This window comes from Rhinopithecus roxellana, chromosome 3 (assembly GCF_007565055.1).
Source record: "Rhinopithecus roxellana isolate Shanxi Qingling chromosome 3, ASM756505v1, whole genome shotgun sequence".
In the NCBI taxonomy this organism is placed as follows: Eukaryota; Metazoa; Chordata; class Mammalia; order Primates; family Cercopithecidae; genus Rhinopithecus; species Rhinopithecus roxellana.
Window position 1 is genome coordinate 37,796,502 of NC_044551.1, and position 16,396 is coordinate 37,812,897.

General features: G+C 41.1%; 1 protein-coding gene across 10 annotated transcripts in view; it reads right to left on the minus strand.

Moving 5' to 3' along the window:
• The window catches only part of GRIA1 (glutamate ionotropic receptor AMPA type subunit 1), a 326,518-nt gene that overhangs the window by 134,791 nt on the left and 175,331 nt on the right, over positions 1 to 16,396 (minus strand). For 9 of the 10 annotated variants that reach the window (XR_004056469.1, XR_004056470.1, XM_030927896.1 and 6 more), the window contains 2 exons: positions 6,387 to 6,548; positions 4,215 to 4,382 (listed from right to left, as the gene is read on the minus strand). Coding sequence is in view for 8 of the 10 variants with exons in the window: in XM_030927896.1 (XP_030783756.1) it covers positions 4,215 to 4,382; positions 6,387 to 6,548 (330 nt within the window). In the remaining 2 variants the exon portion in view is untranslated. The remainder of the gene's footprint in view (positions 1 to 4,214; positions 4,383 to 6,386; positions 6,549 to 16,396) is intronic. The other variant, XM_030927894.1, reaches the window with a different exon arrangement.

Below are 16,396 nucleotides of genomic sequence, written 5' to 3' on the forward strand. Positions count from 1 at the left end.
TTCTCCTCCAAATCTCATGTTAAAATATGACCCTGAAGGTTGGAGGTGGTGCCTGGCGGGAGGTGTTTGTATCATGGGGGCGGAACTATCGTGAATGGTTTGGTGCCCTCCCCATGGTAATGAATAAGTTCTTACTCAGTTCTCATGAAAGCTGGTTGTTTAAAAGAGCCTGGCACCTCCTCCCTTATCTCTCTCGCTCCGTCTCTTACCATGTGACATACTCTCTCTTTCTTCACCCTCCGCCATGATTGGAAGCTTCCCGAGGCCCTCATCAAAAACAGATGTGGGCAGTATACTTCGTGTACAGCCTACAAAACTGTTAGCTAAAACGAAACCTTGTTCTTTATACATTATCCAGTTTTGGGTGTTTCTTTATAACAATGCACATCAACTAATGAAGGACAGTTCTGGTCCTCTTGTTCTAGAATAATAATTGTAGTTTTTCCTTTCACCCTAAGTGTTCCCGTTTGGATGATAGATTTTGGATAATAAAGTGGTCACCCTATTGAAAGGCTAGTCACATTCCTACAGAAAGCCTTGCTGATGTCTGCATTCCTCAGTGATGGCATTCTGCTCTGATCATCCACAGCACCATGAACCCACCTGGGTTAGCCCTTAAAGGCAGGACTGTGTCTTAAACTCCCATTGCCCACCCAACCCCAGACTCCATCTAGCAAAGTTCTGAGCATAACTTCACTTCCATATGATTGATTGTTGACTGGCAGGCTGCAAAAACAGAGGGATGATTACTATTTAGGGGAGGTATTCTAAATTTGAGGCCCTGGGATGGGTTCTAGGAGGATCTATGTTCTCCCTACTCCTGGTCATGCAGAAATGATGTATGTACATGTATGCATTTTTCTAAGAAAAAGAGTCTACAGATTTCTTTTTAAAAATCATATCCTCAAATGCCTATTACCTCTCCAATGTTAAGAACCCAACTTGGGGAGTTGAGTCTTTTCTGCCATCCAGAAGGCGACATATGGGCATCCTAATGTTGCCTCCTTCCTGGAGTGCTGAGGGCCTCCAGGATGTGGGTTCATTAATATTCTGAATGGCTCCCTAGATGGCAGGCAGGGGGCAGGCAGGCAGCTGATTATCCTCATTCCGCTGCTAGGGAAATTACAGTGGGGTGAGCGGGGAGGGGGTGCACAAATATTACCCAAGGCCATGTGCTGCTTGGGGCTGGGCCATAGATCTTGTGTCTTCCCTGTTTGGCTGTGCCCTTGAGGCTTCAGAGCGGTGAAGCATACAGAGGGAGTCATCATCTAATGTGAGTTGGAGTCCCAGCTTTTTCACTGTATCTGTATAACTTTGGGAAGTTTTATAATCTGTCTGAAACTCAGTTTCCACATTTACAAAGCACAGTTAATAAAACTACCTATCTCAGGGTGCTATATCAAAGAGCCAATGATGTAATGTGTGTAAATGTTTAGAGCCTTGTATATACTAAGCCTTTAACACACCATACCTATTATTATCATTATTTTCAGAATTTAATTTCCTAGCATGCTTGCGCTCCAGGTAGGCTGTGCTGGACCTCTTGGCCTAACTTATAGACACTCCAGCTCTAACACAAGCTAACCCACAGGTTCTCTCCCATTCTGTGACCCGAAGGCCAGAGGTGAAGGCAGTAGACACCTGAGCCTCCAAACCTCAGGTTCCAAAGACTGGATACCACCAGGATCTACCCAGCTCCCTGGTGGCATGGCTATTTCAAGAGACGGATCTAGAAAAAGCCATTGCTGAACAGTAGCCATGACTATGTATGGAAGGCTCTAGAGGTCAATGCTTATAAGCAAGGGCCCCTGGGCCCAAACACAGATCTAACTGGGGGAAGAGGAGTCCTGGACTGGGATCTGTTCCAGCCTCTGCCAGTAAGCTGCTGTGTGATCCTGGGTGAGTCACTGCCAACTCTGGGTCTGCTGCTTCATTATAAAGTGAGGGAAAAGGAGAGTCAGTAGTCTCTAAGGTGTCTTTCAACAAAAGACTTTTTTCATTCTAGGTGCTTAACAAAGATTGGAAAAGGAAACGATTTGAACCTCTGATCTTAGGGTCAGAATGTTCTGGTTTGTTTGTTTATTTGTTTTGTTTTTTTGGGATAGTTGTTCCTCTCCTTTTCTCCATAGACACTGCAAGTAGTTTCTTGAGGGCAGGACTTGCTTTCTCTTATTGTCCTCAGTGCTTGGCTCCAAGTCAGGGCACACAATAGGTCCTCAAAGAACAGCTGATGAAGGGCAGGCACATACATATCTTGGCTCCAAGATAAAATAAAACAGGTCATTATTCTTTTGACTAAGGTAACTGCTTCCTTTCAAACTCTACTGAGAGCAGAAGTAGAGTGCTAAGTATACACTACAACAAGAAGGACATGGGTTAGACCATAAGAAAAAAAATTAGACTCTTTGAATTTTCAGAGCCAATTGAGACTTGAGGTCCTCTCTCCACTCCCTTCATTTTCATGGGGAAGGTAAGGGAAGGTGGAAGAGAGCTAAGTGAATATTTCAAGGTCATCCAGAGAGCCAGGGGTCCAGCTGGATGTGGAGTCCAGCTCTCCTGCCTCCCAATTCAGAGCACTTCCTGCCACCCTGAGTTGCCTCCCAGGCTTCATCACTGTCATGGTGGTGTCAGACTATCCTTTCAGGACGTCATTAAGATGGGAGAGGCAAGGGAGTTGGAAACGTTGTGAAGCTGAGGGCAAGTCTCTGGGACCTTTTGAAACCAGCCTCACATTGCAAACAGAATCTGTCTCGACTGTGGAGTCTGGAAGAGCATTTTAAATAAGCTGGGGTGAGGGTGGAAAGGGATGCACAGGCACTGTCCTTTTTGCAATTTTTCCCTGCAAGCTGCCTGGTGTCTGTTGTTGCTGCCTAGTGACTAGGGAGCCACCCTGCACAGGGACCAGGGGAGGGCAGAAATGGCAGCTGGAGGTCCTCCTTAGCATGTTCCTCCTGTAGCTAGTAGAAATCCTGCTTAGCTTCATTTCAAAGGACAGACTTACATATTCTTCTCTACAGAAAGGCACTCATCAGGGCTGAGGAACAGCTGGTGAGGTTCCTTTTGCGTCTCTTTCTCCAGGTTGTGAAAATTGCTAGAGCTGTGCACGTGTGGTTGGCAAACAAGTGGGAATAGTTGTACATTTTGCTCTACATTTCTCGCTCATTCAGAAATGCTCGTCTTCTCCCCAAGGAGCCCAAATTCATCTTCTGCTGAATGTCGTCTTAAAAGTAAAGCTGGTCTTAGGCAGGCACTACCTTTGTTGGGGAGGGTGGGTCCCGAGGGACATTTCTGCCAAATAATCTTGCTGTGCTGGCTTGCCATTGTGGCCAATGCTTCGTTATTCCTTTGCAGCAAGCACAGCTGTCCTCTCCCTATCCCTTTGGAAATACAGCTTCTCTATCAGGAGGCATCAGAACAAAAATACAGTGCTGTTCCTTGACAGTTTGAGAATCATAGCCTGGGCTTGAGGTGCTTTAGAGATCTACAGGAGCCCCAAGAGCAATAAAGCTGAGGGCAAGTCCCCAAAACCTAAACCAGGCATGTTAAATATACACCCACATGTACCACTGTCTCATCCTGCTTCCACAGCAGACATATCACCAATTGAATATTTATGCTTCTCTCTGTTGTATCTTATCTGGATTCAGCCTCAGAATCGTTTGCATAGCCAATTGATTGGAGGGGACATGGTCATTTTCCATCCCTGCCCTTTAACTATTCTTAAGTTCAAACAGAATTGATGAACAAAATGCTGGGAAGCAAGAAGGTAGTATCAGAAGTACTGAGAAACATTTTTAGGGTCCACATACACCAGGCTCTCATAAAATGTGTGCAGAGAGCAAAGGAAGACATCCAGAAAATCAAGGCAAGAGGGGAGTGTTTCCAGGAGACTATTAACATGGTTCGGTTTCATCCTTGTGTATTTCAAGTCCCTTTTCCACACACAGAAAATCACCAGCTCTCCTTTTTCAGCAAAATTGCTAAGCAGAAAATACGGCTTTTACACTACAAGAAATGACTGTTCCATATGATGATGATGATTTTTTTTTTATAAGCGTCAATGTGTGCTAAGAGCCACCAACACCAACAACGCAGTGGTTGTTTTGATCTTCAGGCATTTTCTTCCTTTTCTTTAGAATAGCTGTGTTTTATTGGAATTTGACGCTGAAATCCCCCAGGCTCCCATTAGATGCAGCAACCACTGGTGGCCTTACCTGCTGCAGAGCTCTCTGGATGTCGATGCCCTGGCCCCAGGGAACAGCTGGGTTAGCCAGACAATCCCCGGCATTCCCCCGGCGAGATATATCAATTCTCTGCCTCCGCAGGCTCTGGAAAGCCTCAGCCATCACCTTCACCCCATCGTAGGTAAGCGCAGAGGTGTACTAGTGGGAGGAATGGAGATGGTTAGATATCAAAGAGAGCTGACAGGAAGGCAGGGTCGAGTGCTGTATTTGGGAATGTGTTTTCTGGTGATGAGAAAGGTGTGCAGTGGGCCAGGTGCATGATATATGCAGGGAGACAGTGGTGGATCAGGGATGGTGTCACTGTCCCTGCAGATGGGTGCAGCTGCTCGACCATGCTAGTCAATGCTGACCTCCTGAACTGTGAGTTCAGTATTGCTGGTTATGACTTTTGCAGAAAAGCCAGGATTCTAGATTTCTGTGTGTAATCTTGTAATTTTTAAAATGTTGGTTCAGTTGGAAAAACGATGCATAGATTACATATAACACATCTGCAGCCTGGATACAGTTCATGAAAAATCAGTTGGTTTATCTTGGCATTACGGTCATCAGCTGGAAGCCAAGAGGAACAATTAACTCTTTCATCTCTTGTAAAAGTAAAGGGAAAAAGAAAATGCAAGAAGGGTGAGCTCTTAGCTTTTCCACATGTGGCTCACCTAAGTGGTAAATTTATATTCTGTAAACTTTCCCCTCGTTCTTACTCACAAGTTATCAATTATACCCTTTCCTGACAAAAAGGGGACCAGGATGTGGATGAAAAAAAAATCAGCAGAGTGGTCCAGGAAAATATACCCTGGCTTTGGAACCTATGTCTGTTTTCTTCACTAATTTGTTCCTAACACTTATTAGTACACTCCAAGTTCACAATAGAGAATTGAAGAACGAGTGAATGCATATTTTTCTATTTTTTAAATTTAATTATCTCACTTCTTTTTTAAAAAATTAAATTACATTTGGTTATTTCTGTCATCTGTTCTGTCTTTTGGAAATTGGAGTGCAGTCATCACACATTAATTAATTAACTCCTATGTAGTTTTCTCATTGCTTTAGAGCATATTCACGATTTTGTTTGCTTAAGCTCATACTGACATAAGTCTTCATTATTGAAGAGTTAAATCAGTTTGAACAATAGTGGGATAAGAAGTATCTCCGTTATATGGTTTGCCATTTATAAAAAGAAATTGAGTGACAAGAGAAAGTCTGTCAAAGATTCACTGTTTTTCCAGTTAAACAAACTTGGCCTCAGCATCCTTCTTAACACAGTGTTCCACATGGCCACTGTCAAGCAATTTGGTTTGACTTGGGGAAAAAAAATTATTTGCTATCCTTATTCCCAACCATTCTCAAATAGCAAACAAAATAGATTTTGGTGGCAGTATTTAGAGCTGTGTTGCTGGGAAGTGAGAAGCAGAAAGTCTGCATTATTATTGAGAGTGGACTCTCCCAGGTAGAGATCTGCTGGATATTCCTTAGTTAGGTTGCCCTGATTTTTAGCTGGGCACACGGCTGAGCAGAATAAGGGCCACTTCACTACACAAAGAAGCTCCATTTACAAAGAAATGAGCATCCCCCTGAGCTGGGCAACACAGTGGCTCTGCCTAGAATAGAACCACCATTTTCCAGCTTCCCTTGTGGCCAACTGGGGGTAGTTTTCCAAGATACGATCAATGGCATATAAGTGGAAGATCTGCGTGTGACTTCTGAAAAAAGTTCTTCATGAAGAAGTTGTGCATTGCATGTTTTTTTTTACTTCTTCCTACTGGGTAGAATGCTGAGGCAATGGCTATGGTTTAAGCAGCCCTCTTGTACTATCAGGCAACAGCCGTAGGTGGAGGACAGCAGAGCAAGAAGGTAAAAGAAGCCTGGGTATTTGATGACTGTGGAGCCATTTAACAAGCCCAGGACTGCTGACTCCTAAGTTTTGTTTACATGAGAGATAAATAAAATGTCTCCCTCATTAAAACCATTGTCATTTTGTGTTGTCTGACCCCTGCACCTTGTACCTAATAATTTTTACAAATATATTTCCCTGAATTTGTTCCTTTTAGAAAACCGATTCCTTTCTAAAGACTAATGCAGCTCAGAAATCTGGGGCCGGCAAGGGGAACAGGCTGGCCCTTTGCTGCTGGCCGCTCATCCACTCACTTTGGGTCTCTTCCAGTCCACCCGAGTGTGGTCTCGAGCATCACTATTCTTCCACTGCTGCATGATCTTGGCTGGGATGGTGTCTGTGTAGTTCACCAGCTGGAAACCTGTCACATTGGCGCCACTCTCCTTGAATTTGTTTAAGTCAATGTCCATGAAGCCCTGTGAGAGGGGCAGGAGGGAGAAGTCAGAACATGCTGCCTGGATAAATCAACTTAACTTGTTCCAGAACCACAGAATTTTCCATTCTGTTCCACCAGGTGAAACCTACTCAATGGAGAGACAGTTAGGTCTCCTTTCCTTTGAACTTGGCTATTACTTAGTTTGTGTACAAAATTAGCATAGCTCAGGAGCCAGTATGCCTCGTTTGGAGTGCTGGCTCTGCTATGCATAAGCCAGTAGTTACACTACTATTAACTAAGTTACTTGACAGTTTTCTTGTCTGAATAATGGAGGTCCAGATGTTGGGGTAAACATGCAATGTAATGACACATGTCAAGTGCATGGTGCAGACCAAGTGATCAATAAATAGTGACTGGGATTATTATGATGATACAGATATATAGCACAAGGTAGAAACCTCTAAGGAGGGAATAATCTCATCTACCATCGCAATACCCAATCATTTTGAGAGAAGAGAAATGTGAATTTCACTGGGGCAAGCTTCTATGAGTTACCCAACGACACGAGCAAGTCTGCAGAAGAGGCCGAGTTCTGATCCCAGTCTTCATCCTCACCCTGTGCTCTTTTCCATAAAACAGAGTAAATTTTTACCACTCCATGAGACCTGATCAATTCCAGCACCCATGAAGGATTGTTTATTATAATGAAACTTTCCACCCCATTTGGTGAAGTTTACTCAAACTCAACTAGGCTTTGACCTTAAAAGGAAATCTTACATTTGTTTAATATATTTAATAATATGCAGTACTTTCATATCTATGACCTCATTTCAGTTTATTTCTTTTTAAGGTAAACATTATATGTCTATTTGCCAGATAAAGAAACTAAGGCAGAGTGGAAGAATCAACTTGCACAGAGTCATTTAGGGAGTTAGTAACAGAGAGAGCACCAGAACTAAGGGCCTCTGTTAGGCAATGGTTCACTCAATCATTTACTCACTTATTCACTGATTAATCATTTCAACAAACATTTTTGAAAAGTCAGTGCACTATTCTAATAGTGAATAAAGTAAGTTCCTTTCCTCATGGAGTTTATATTCTAGTGGGGAAGATAGACAATAAATGAACAAGTAAATATGCAGCATAGTATAGTATAATCTGGGATAGTATACTCTGTGGTAGCAATGAGTCCCATGAAGAAGGATGAAGAGAGATAAGAGGATGGGAAGGGGCAGTGTCATGCTTTGGAAGGAATGATGAGGATGAGCCTCCCTGAGGAGGTGGTCTTGGCTTAGGGACCTGAGTGAAGTGATTGATGTCTGTGTCTGAGCTATGGGGATATTTGGAGAAGAGCATTCTGAGCAAAGGCCCAGAGATGAGAAGATGACTGGCATATTCAAGAAACAGTAAGGAGGCTGGTATGACTGTGACACAGTGAGTTTGAAGAGAAAGGGTGGAAAGGAGGTCAAAGTGGCAGCCCAAAGCTGGTCACATAGAGCCTTGTGTTAACTTGGGTTTCTTTTTAGGTATAATTGAGGGCCTGTCCAGCAGGAAGAAAAAAATGGAATGCACAGCTTCTTCATGAAGAACTGTTTTCATAAGTCACATGCAGATCTTTCACTCATATGCCGTTGATCGTATCTTGGAAAACTGCCCAAAGAATTTGAGCGGGATCATAAAGGCAATTGCCTTTCAGCTCCATGGCTTCGGGGAAACCCTCAAATTCCAATGAGTGAAATGTGAAAATGAGCGGGATCCATGGTCAATGGGAAAGTTCGGAACTGGGAGCCAAGGAATTACAGCAGCGGTCCCAGCTTCCTCTTGGGATCCTAGGACACTGTCCATGTTTCTGAATTTCTCATTGGCTTTCTCTAATTTTTCCATCTGAAAGAATAGACTTCATGATTCAAAAACAACCCTCCCCCACCCCATGCCTCTAAAGTTCTGTGATTTTTTATTGTTTCTATTTTTGTAAACAAAGCAAGCTTAGTCGCACTCAGAGCCTTTGTCCTTGCTATTCTGTCTGCCTGGAAATGTGATTTCCCTGTCTGGCTGCTTTCCGTCTTTTGGATCTCGGCTAGACTGCTATCTCTCAGAGAGGTCTTTCCCTATTTCTTATCTAAAGAACCAGTTCTTGCCCTGTTGTAGACAATGTCAGCATCCTGTTCGCTGGATATTCTACTTTATATACTAACTGCAAACACCTGGTTATTCTGCCTACCTGCAGGGTAAGCTAGACATGTTAAGGAGTTAATATGCCCAGAAGCAGCTTCCAATCAATGACAGATGAAGAGTTAGTAGATAACTGCCCCAGAATCCTCTCCTCTCAACGTCATGACCCTGAGGTGGGTTCTACACTGACATCTCGGGATCCCCTCAGGGACTGCGCTCCTTCAGTAGCCTGCAGCGTAGGCATCTTGTTGATGAAACTTTGTAGGTGGGCTTCCCTTCTTCACTTCCCTTCCCTGATTTCCCACTGGTGTTTTTAGGCTTGGAACCCAAGAAGCCCATTGTACTTGAATCCTTGTCTCAGGGAACTGTTTCCGGAAGAACATAGTAGAGTTACCTCCATCACCCTATCCAGTCTGCTCTTTCTCAGTGCCCTGTTAGAGTTTCTCCAGAGTTTTTATCACCCTTTAAGATTATCTTGTTTACTCATGTGTTCCCATATCTGCTTTCCTCCTATTGAAATGTCAGTTTCATGAGAGCAGGAACCTTTTTTGTTTTGGTCACTGATGTATCCTAGAACCTGCTCATAGAACAATGCTTGGCACAGAGTAGGTGCACAGTATGTATTTGTTGAGTGAATAAATAAAAGCCAGAGAGTTTCCTCAAGCAAGAAAGCCAATTATCCAGGAGAAATACGACCAGCAGGCAGCAAATACCAGTGGGTGATTTTAATTGGTTCAAAAGAGAAATTCAGGTTGAAAATACCTTTTGAGTTTAACATGTTCCACAGCCACAGTTTACAGAGTTTCACAGATGCAAATGATTTGCACAATGGTTCTAGCAAGCTGTTAGTAAAGGTGAAATCAGAACTAGGTTCCTGTACTCAATGTGCATTCCAAGACGTTATACCATTTAAGAGTGCACTCATCCCAGCACTGGTTAAAAGCTAGAGCACAGTTGAGAGATTTCTCATAGTTCTTAGAGACTTTAAAAAGAACATGTTCATAAAGTAACTACGGGGAGATTGAAATGGAAAGTATCTCCTGCAGTCAAATTCTGTCTCTTGAAAATCTGTAACAAGGTTCTGGGCATTTCATACTGACTACTTCCATCTCAGACATAATGGAGGCCAAAGGAAATGGTAGAGTTTTCTCAACTGCTCAACATAAATGCCACTCAATCTTATCACCAGAATGTCATACAACAGGGTTAATGCAGCCACACCTTAGTTACTTATGATCAAACTAATAAGACTCTCCAACAGAACTCCCCTCCCCGCCTATGAAAAAATGGACAAAGAACGATACAAGAAGCTCATAGCTCTGATGTTAAGTAAAAGAAACAAAACTAGGAAATAACTTGGGGTCATGAACTATATTCTCATCTAATAGCTGACATCTTCCCTCCTATGTAAGGTTTCATGCTGGGAATAATAATCTTGCATCTCTACAATGTTTTTAATCACTAAGAAATGACTCTATTATAGTTACTAGACTAAATTTCTTCATAATTCAAGAAAATGAACTCTGGCAATGTACAAATGTGTTCTCGACTAAGAAGGGGAAATAAAGGTGCTAACTCTTTGCCCACTGGTTTATGGGAACATTCAATTCACTCATTCTGTTCCCCTGGGAACTCTCATTAAATACGGTTTAATTAAATAATTTTCTAATTTTCTTTGCCGTATTATTAAAAAACCTTAGAGGATAATATTTGGTAATTAGCACATTTTTCTTTATCTGCTTTATTTGTGCTATTAATTATATAGTACTATATAAAAATACTACATTGCTAATTATATTCTATTAAAAATTTTAACTATGAAGTTTGATTACTACTCTCTTTGAGCCATTTTGCCTATTTTACAACATGTTTCCAAATGTTAGGACCATTGCTCTGTATAGTGTGACTATTGACAAAAAAAATGAAATAAATCTACAGAGTACTTGTTTTTTCAGGTTAGTCAGTGTTTTTCCAGCTATTCAGCACAAGAATGCAGGTCTAAACCCATTCTTCTTCCACTGACCTCCCAGCACTGGCACCAGATGCTTGACTTTGAGTGACTGTTTCTCACCTAAAGTGAAGCTTGGTGATCAGCGAGCTCCTAGGGCTATCAGGTCACTGTGTTCTTGTCTGCTTCTTCCGCACCTCTGTAGCACTTTACACTGTCCCATGTGTGACTAATAAAAAATTGGTGAGAAAGGATGCCGTGTTTACTGTCATTATTAAATGCAAATAAATTGGCTGATAAACTGTGAGCTCTCAGGAAGTGGTTCTGAGGGACGTATCAGAATACCTTGAAGCACTTTTGCAAAATAGCCATCCCCAAGAATTATCATTCAGTATCCCTAAAGAGGAAACTGGATATCTGTATTTTGACAAAGCTCTAATGCTGTTGAATCAAAAATCAAGGTTCACTATATTAAAAATATAAGGTGATCATCAGAAGAATTCCAAATAATAGCACAACTAACAAACATTGAGAAGGGGATGCTGGGGGTGTATTATGAGCTATTTGTCATCTTTCTAATGGGAAGTCAGATATGGAGTTAAAGTTGATAAAGCAAGAAAAAGAAACATAAATATATTATGTAGAAGTATAAAGGAAACCATTAAATAACCAAATGCAGGAAAAGGTTTTAAAAGGTACTTCTATGAAGTATAGAATTGGAAAGAATGGGCATTTATCTTTTATTTTATACCCTTCTGTAATATCTGTTTTATCATGTGAATATATTATATTTTTAATACTATTAAAAATAAAAATAGATCCTCAGATAGCTCTAATGTATCTTAGATATCATCCATTAGACACTGTAAAGTAGGGGAGGGAGTAGCAGTGGCAGGACAGGGGAGAGAAGTTGTTGCATTTATTAAAGCTTTGTTATGGTCTTTTAAGAGAGCCCTGATTAATTTTTTATCTCCTGGCCTGAAATTAAAGCACACTGGTGCTGTTAAATGCTCTACTGAAAACGGCTTCGGAAGCATTGCTTATAAGAATAACAAAAATGACAATAATGGCTAAAAATGCCCCTTCATATGCATTATATAACTTTATTCAAACAACTTTGTAGGAGTTTGGAGGTTACTGCAATTTAAAAACAAAAGAGTAATAATCATTTGAGATGTATTTTAAACATTTTCCAAGCCCTGTTCCTGAGTCAGGCATTCTGTTAAATGCTTTATTTACATAATCCTTTAATTCCTCAAACAATTCCAAGAGGTAAATGTGCACAGTAGACACCCAATAGTTATTTGCATAAATGAGTGAGTGAGTATCCACCCTAACTTTCTGTTAAGGAGCTACAGCTAAGAGACCTTTGGAAACTTCCATGAGATCACACAGCAAGCAAGAATTCAAACTGTGGTCCAACTATAAAATCTGTCTCTTCTTCCCAAATGTGTTCTACTGCCACACCAGTGGAGAAACATGAGTTTAGCTTTTGCATAGTGTGTCCAGTTTGTTCCAGACAAAGAGGGACAATGAACCTCAGACTGTGGCTGGCACAGTTAATAGCCAGAATATGTCTTACCTTGCCAGAGCAGGGGTCTTCAGATATAGCTTTCTGTCTTGAAGGAACATTTGTGGGACTGCACTAGGTTTCTCTCCTTGACAGTAACCTCCTAAGGGTCTTTAGATGTTTCCAAAGCTTCTAATTTATCTGAAGCCTATTAGTGCCCCCTATTCCACATCTATGCAAGGGGCCAGTAAACTTTTTATGTAAAGGGCCAGATTATAAATATTTTAGGCTTTGCAAACCATATAGTTCTTGTCACAACTAGTCAGCTCTGTCATTGCAGCATGAAAGCAGCCATATATAGAAAATACTAATTTAATATTACTATTTAGTATATAGTAATTTACTATTACTATTTAGTATATAGTAATTGGGACAGCATGGCTGTCCCAATATTTTTGGGCATGGAAATTTAATGTCATATAATTCCACATACTATAAAATATAATTCTTTTGATTTTTTCCCCAAAATTAAAAAATGTAAAAAACCATTCTTAGCTCATGAGCCATATAAAATCAGGTGATAGCTGGATTTGACACAGGGACCATAGTTTGCTGACTTTTGACCTATACAGGAGCAAAGATTTTGGAGAGAAGACCAAACCCTTCATATTGTTCAGACAGGGAAACTGAGGCCCAAAAAGGGAAATAGTGGCTTAACGTTATATGGTTGGTGAGAGGATTAGTTGAGAACAGAACCTGTCTCTTCTCTATATCCACTGTAGGAGGTAACACAATGCTGAAAAGCCATTTGAGTACAATGATTGGGAGTGAATGTGCTCAATTAAGTAAACTAGCTAATACAGTCACTCCATCTATCACATGCCAATTATAATTTTCAAAGGATTAGAATGAAAAGGCATTTCAAGTAATTATGATATCCTAAAGAGATGTTTAACATTACAACTACATTGGACATGCTTTCATCTTGCTGTAAAGATTTGGAGAATGCTTTAAGAATCTTAAAGAGGCTCTGGGCCATCATTATGACTATTAATTATCAAGTGCAACTGGAAACAGAAGAACTGATTATGTGTGCCTCCTGGTTACTTAACCTCTCTGAGGCTCAGTTCTCTGGTCTTCAAAATGCAGATATAGCACCTACATCATAGGACTGGTGTACAGTTTAAAAGAATTAATAAAACTAAGCACTTAGAATCGTGTCTGGCACACAGTAAGTGCTTAATGAATGTTAGCTATTATCATGATCATCACATTCACCATTATCATTATCATCGGGTCAAAAGAGGTTAGGTGTTAGAACTGCTTCAAATACAGGGACTGGGTCAGGCAAGAAGACTGAGAGAACATGAAGCAGGTGTATAGGAACATAACTTTCGAAGGATGAAAAGCTTTATCTTCAAAGCTGGATTTCCTTTGCTCTGGGTTTCTTTCAAGGGGTCACATACAAGCTGTTCAGCCCTCATCGTCCTGCCTGTGCTGACACCATACAGTCAGAAGGAAGAAGGAGCATCTAACATCGTTCAAGGAAATGGGTAAGTAAGGTTTATTAAACAAATTCTGGGACACTGGAAAGAGCACTTCCTCCACCCCATCCCCTTGAGATCCACAGGAGGTAAGATGAGAGAAAAATCAAAGAACTTGTACATTATACTCTGGATGGCACTGGTTGAACATGCCAAGCTTCCCCAAATTGTCAAATAAAATCTTAGATGACAGCTCCATAGAGAGAGTAGTTACAGGAAACTGTGGTTTAAAAAGTCTTCTTATATTAGAAGTATTTTTTTTAAAGGGGGAATTATCAGCCTAAAAAATTATAGAAGACCAAGAAAGTAAGTGAAGGATGTATCTGAGTCCCAGAAGGGTTGTCATGGGGAAGAGATGGATGATTTGTTCTCTGAGGCTCTGGAAGGCAGGCCAGAGCCAATGAAAGGGCAGATGTCATAGAAGGCAGACTTTGGCTAAAACAATAATTACAAGTACCTAACATGTATCAAACTAGTAGAAACTGTGCTAAGTGCTTTATTTGTGTTATCTTATTTAATCCTCACAGCAATCCTGTAAAGTGGGTACTATTATTCCCATTCACAAATTAGAAATTAAAAAAAATTGAGGCTTAAATTAAGGGAGTAGTTCCTGCTCAGTACAGTATAGCTAGTGAGGGACAGAGACCATAGTCCAACAAATAACTAGACTCTAGGACTTGTTTTCTAACCACTGTGCATGAAGCCTCCCAACCACTAGTGAGGCCAATCTATTCATTTATGTCCTGTCCTGCAGTGAAGCACTCAGAGCAGCACACATCTTTATACTAAGAAAGAAATACCAGGCTTCCATGAGATCAGGGCATTTCCCTTAGCTCCTTTAACGTGTGCTGGTATTTGAAATGTGAACCACACAGCACTTAATTCCTATCTCTTCTAGGCCTCTCCTAGCTTTCTCTTTGAGCGTGCAGGGGCCCTTCTCATATTTCCTGTGAGACTGTGAGCTCCTGGAGGGCAGGGACGTTGGCCCCCACAGCATCCACACACAGTACCTGGATGAGGGTGCACGCTCAATACATGTGGAGGAATGAAGGAACTGAAAGTTTTTGCTCACCATTTTCATGATTTTTTCAATAAGCTTCAATCTTGTCACCTCTCAGCCTTAGCTTTTGTCTTGTGGATCAAAGAGGTCTTCTTACTGACTTTTTGTGTAGTCTATGGTGAACCACGTCATAAATAAGAAGTGTCAGAAATAGAGTTTTAGGGAGAACCACATAAATTCTGTCCTGTCTTTGAATCTCATGAGTTGTTTGTCCTTGGGCAATGATCTCAACCTGTAGAGCCATTAGTCAACTGATCTGCAAAATAAGAACTTTGGCTACATCAATGATCTTATAAGCTATGTTCCCGGTTGCAGGCATTTTAGAAATTGCCATATTAGGTTAGGGAAAGGGCAGAAAGATGGGGTCCTAGATCCCCACCGTGTCTCTTCCACCATAGTAGCTCTGCTTTTTGTCTGTTTTATATATAAGAGTTCTCCCCCAAGATTCCATTTGAAAATAGAGCTTCAAACTAAAAAGTGTGGAAACTTCTGAGCCACTTGATTTCTCTCTTAAGGGCTCTTCCAGCTTTGATCTACAATTCTGTGATCACACAGGTATGTGTGCATGAATATGGATATGTGTGAATTTGTGGAATACTCCTGGGCTGAAGACTTAATTGTGTCCTCAAATACCCATGTCTCTGCATAAAAGTCTTCACATTTTCCTATTTTAGCCACTTTAACCAACCAAACCTTTAAGGTGTCCTCTCCCTATATAATCTCTGGTAACACAGAGGGTAGTCTGTTTCCCTCTAATTAAATAAGGTATTGTAGCTGTGCTTAAATCAGTGAAAACACCATAAATAATGGGGAGAAAAAAGTATTTGTGTTGACTTATCCAATTACATTTGGAACCAGGGAGGCACACTTGGATATCTACAAACACACCAACAGACATACCTCATACAAGTATCCACTATTGACAAAGCATTGTAAATGTCAGTCAGGGTCTCACAGACTAATTTCTCTCAGTCCTGGGATTTAGGATAAAATGCTGACACTTTGTGGCAGAAGGTCAGGGACTCCAGGTTGGGCTATTGATTGCAGGGCTGCATGGGTGTACTACCTGGCCTGGGAATATTTGGTCTTCCAGAGAGTCCCTTCATCTTTATTCTGCCCTAACTGTTGTAGTCAGGAACGACACCTGGCAAAGGCCATTTGAGAGCAAGAGCAAATTTCCTGGTATGAGGTGGGCCCTTATGGCTACAGTTCTCAGTAGACTTAAAACCAATCGCATCTTCCCTTTACGTGACAAAACCTTCCTATCCAGAAAAGGCCAAGCAAATACTCATAGCATGCCCATCTTTTGATAAAAAGCCAGTTTACACCTTCACAGGCCTCCCATATAGTAGGTGCCCATTGAATGTTTGATAAAAAGAAGAATGAAAGTCCAAACATGATAAATATGAAAGCTACTGGGAACCAGGTAAGAAAGATTCTAGTTAATCATTTATTTGTCCATTTACTCATTCACTCATGAGTGCTTAATACTGTCAGACCCATGCTAGACACAGGAATGCAGCAGAGAAGAAGACAGGTCTGGTCCTTGTTTTCAAGTTACCTAAGGTCTAGTGAGAAAGGCCAATATTACACAAGTAATTATAGAGCAAAACCAGTGGACCCAAACTTGATCTTGGAGTTCATGGAAGGCCTT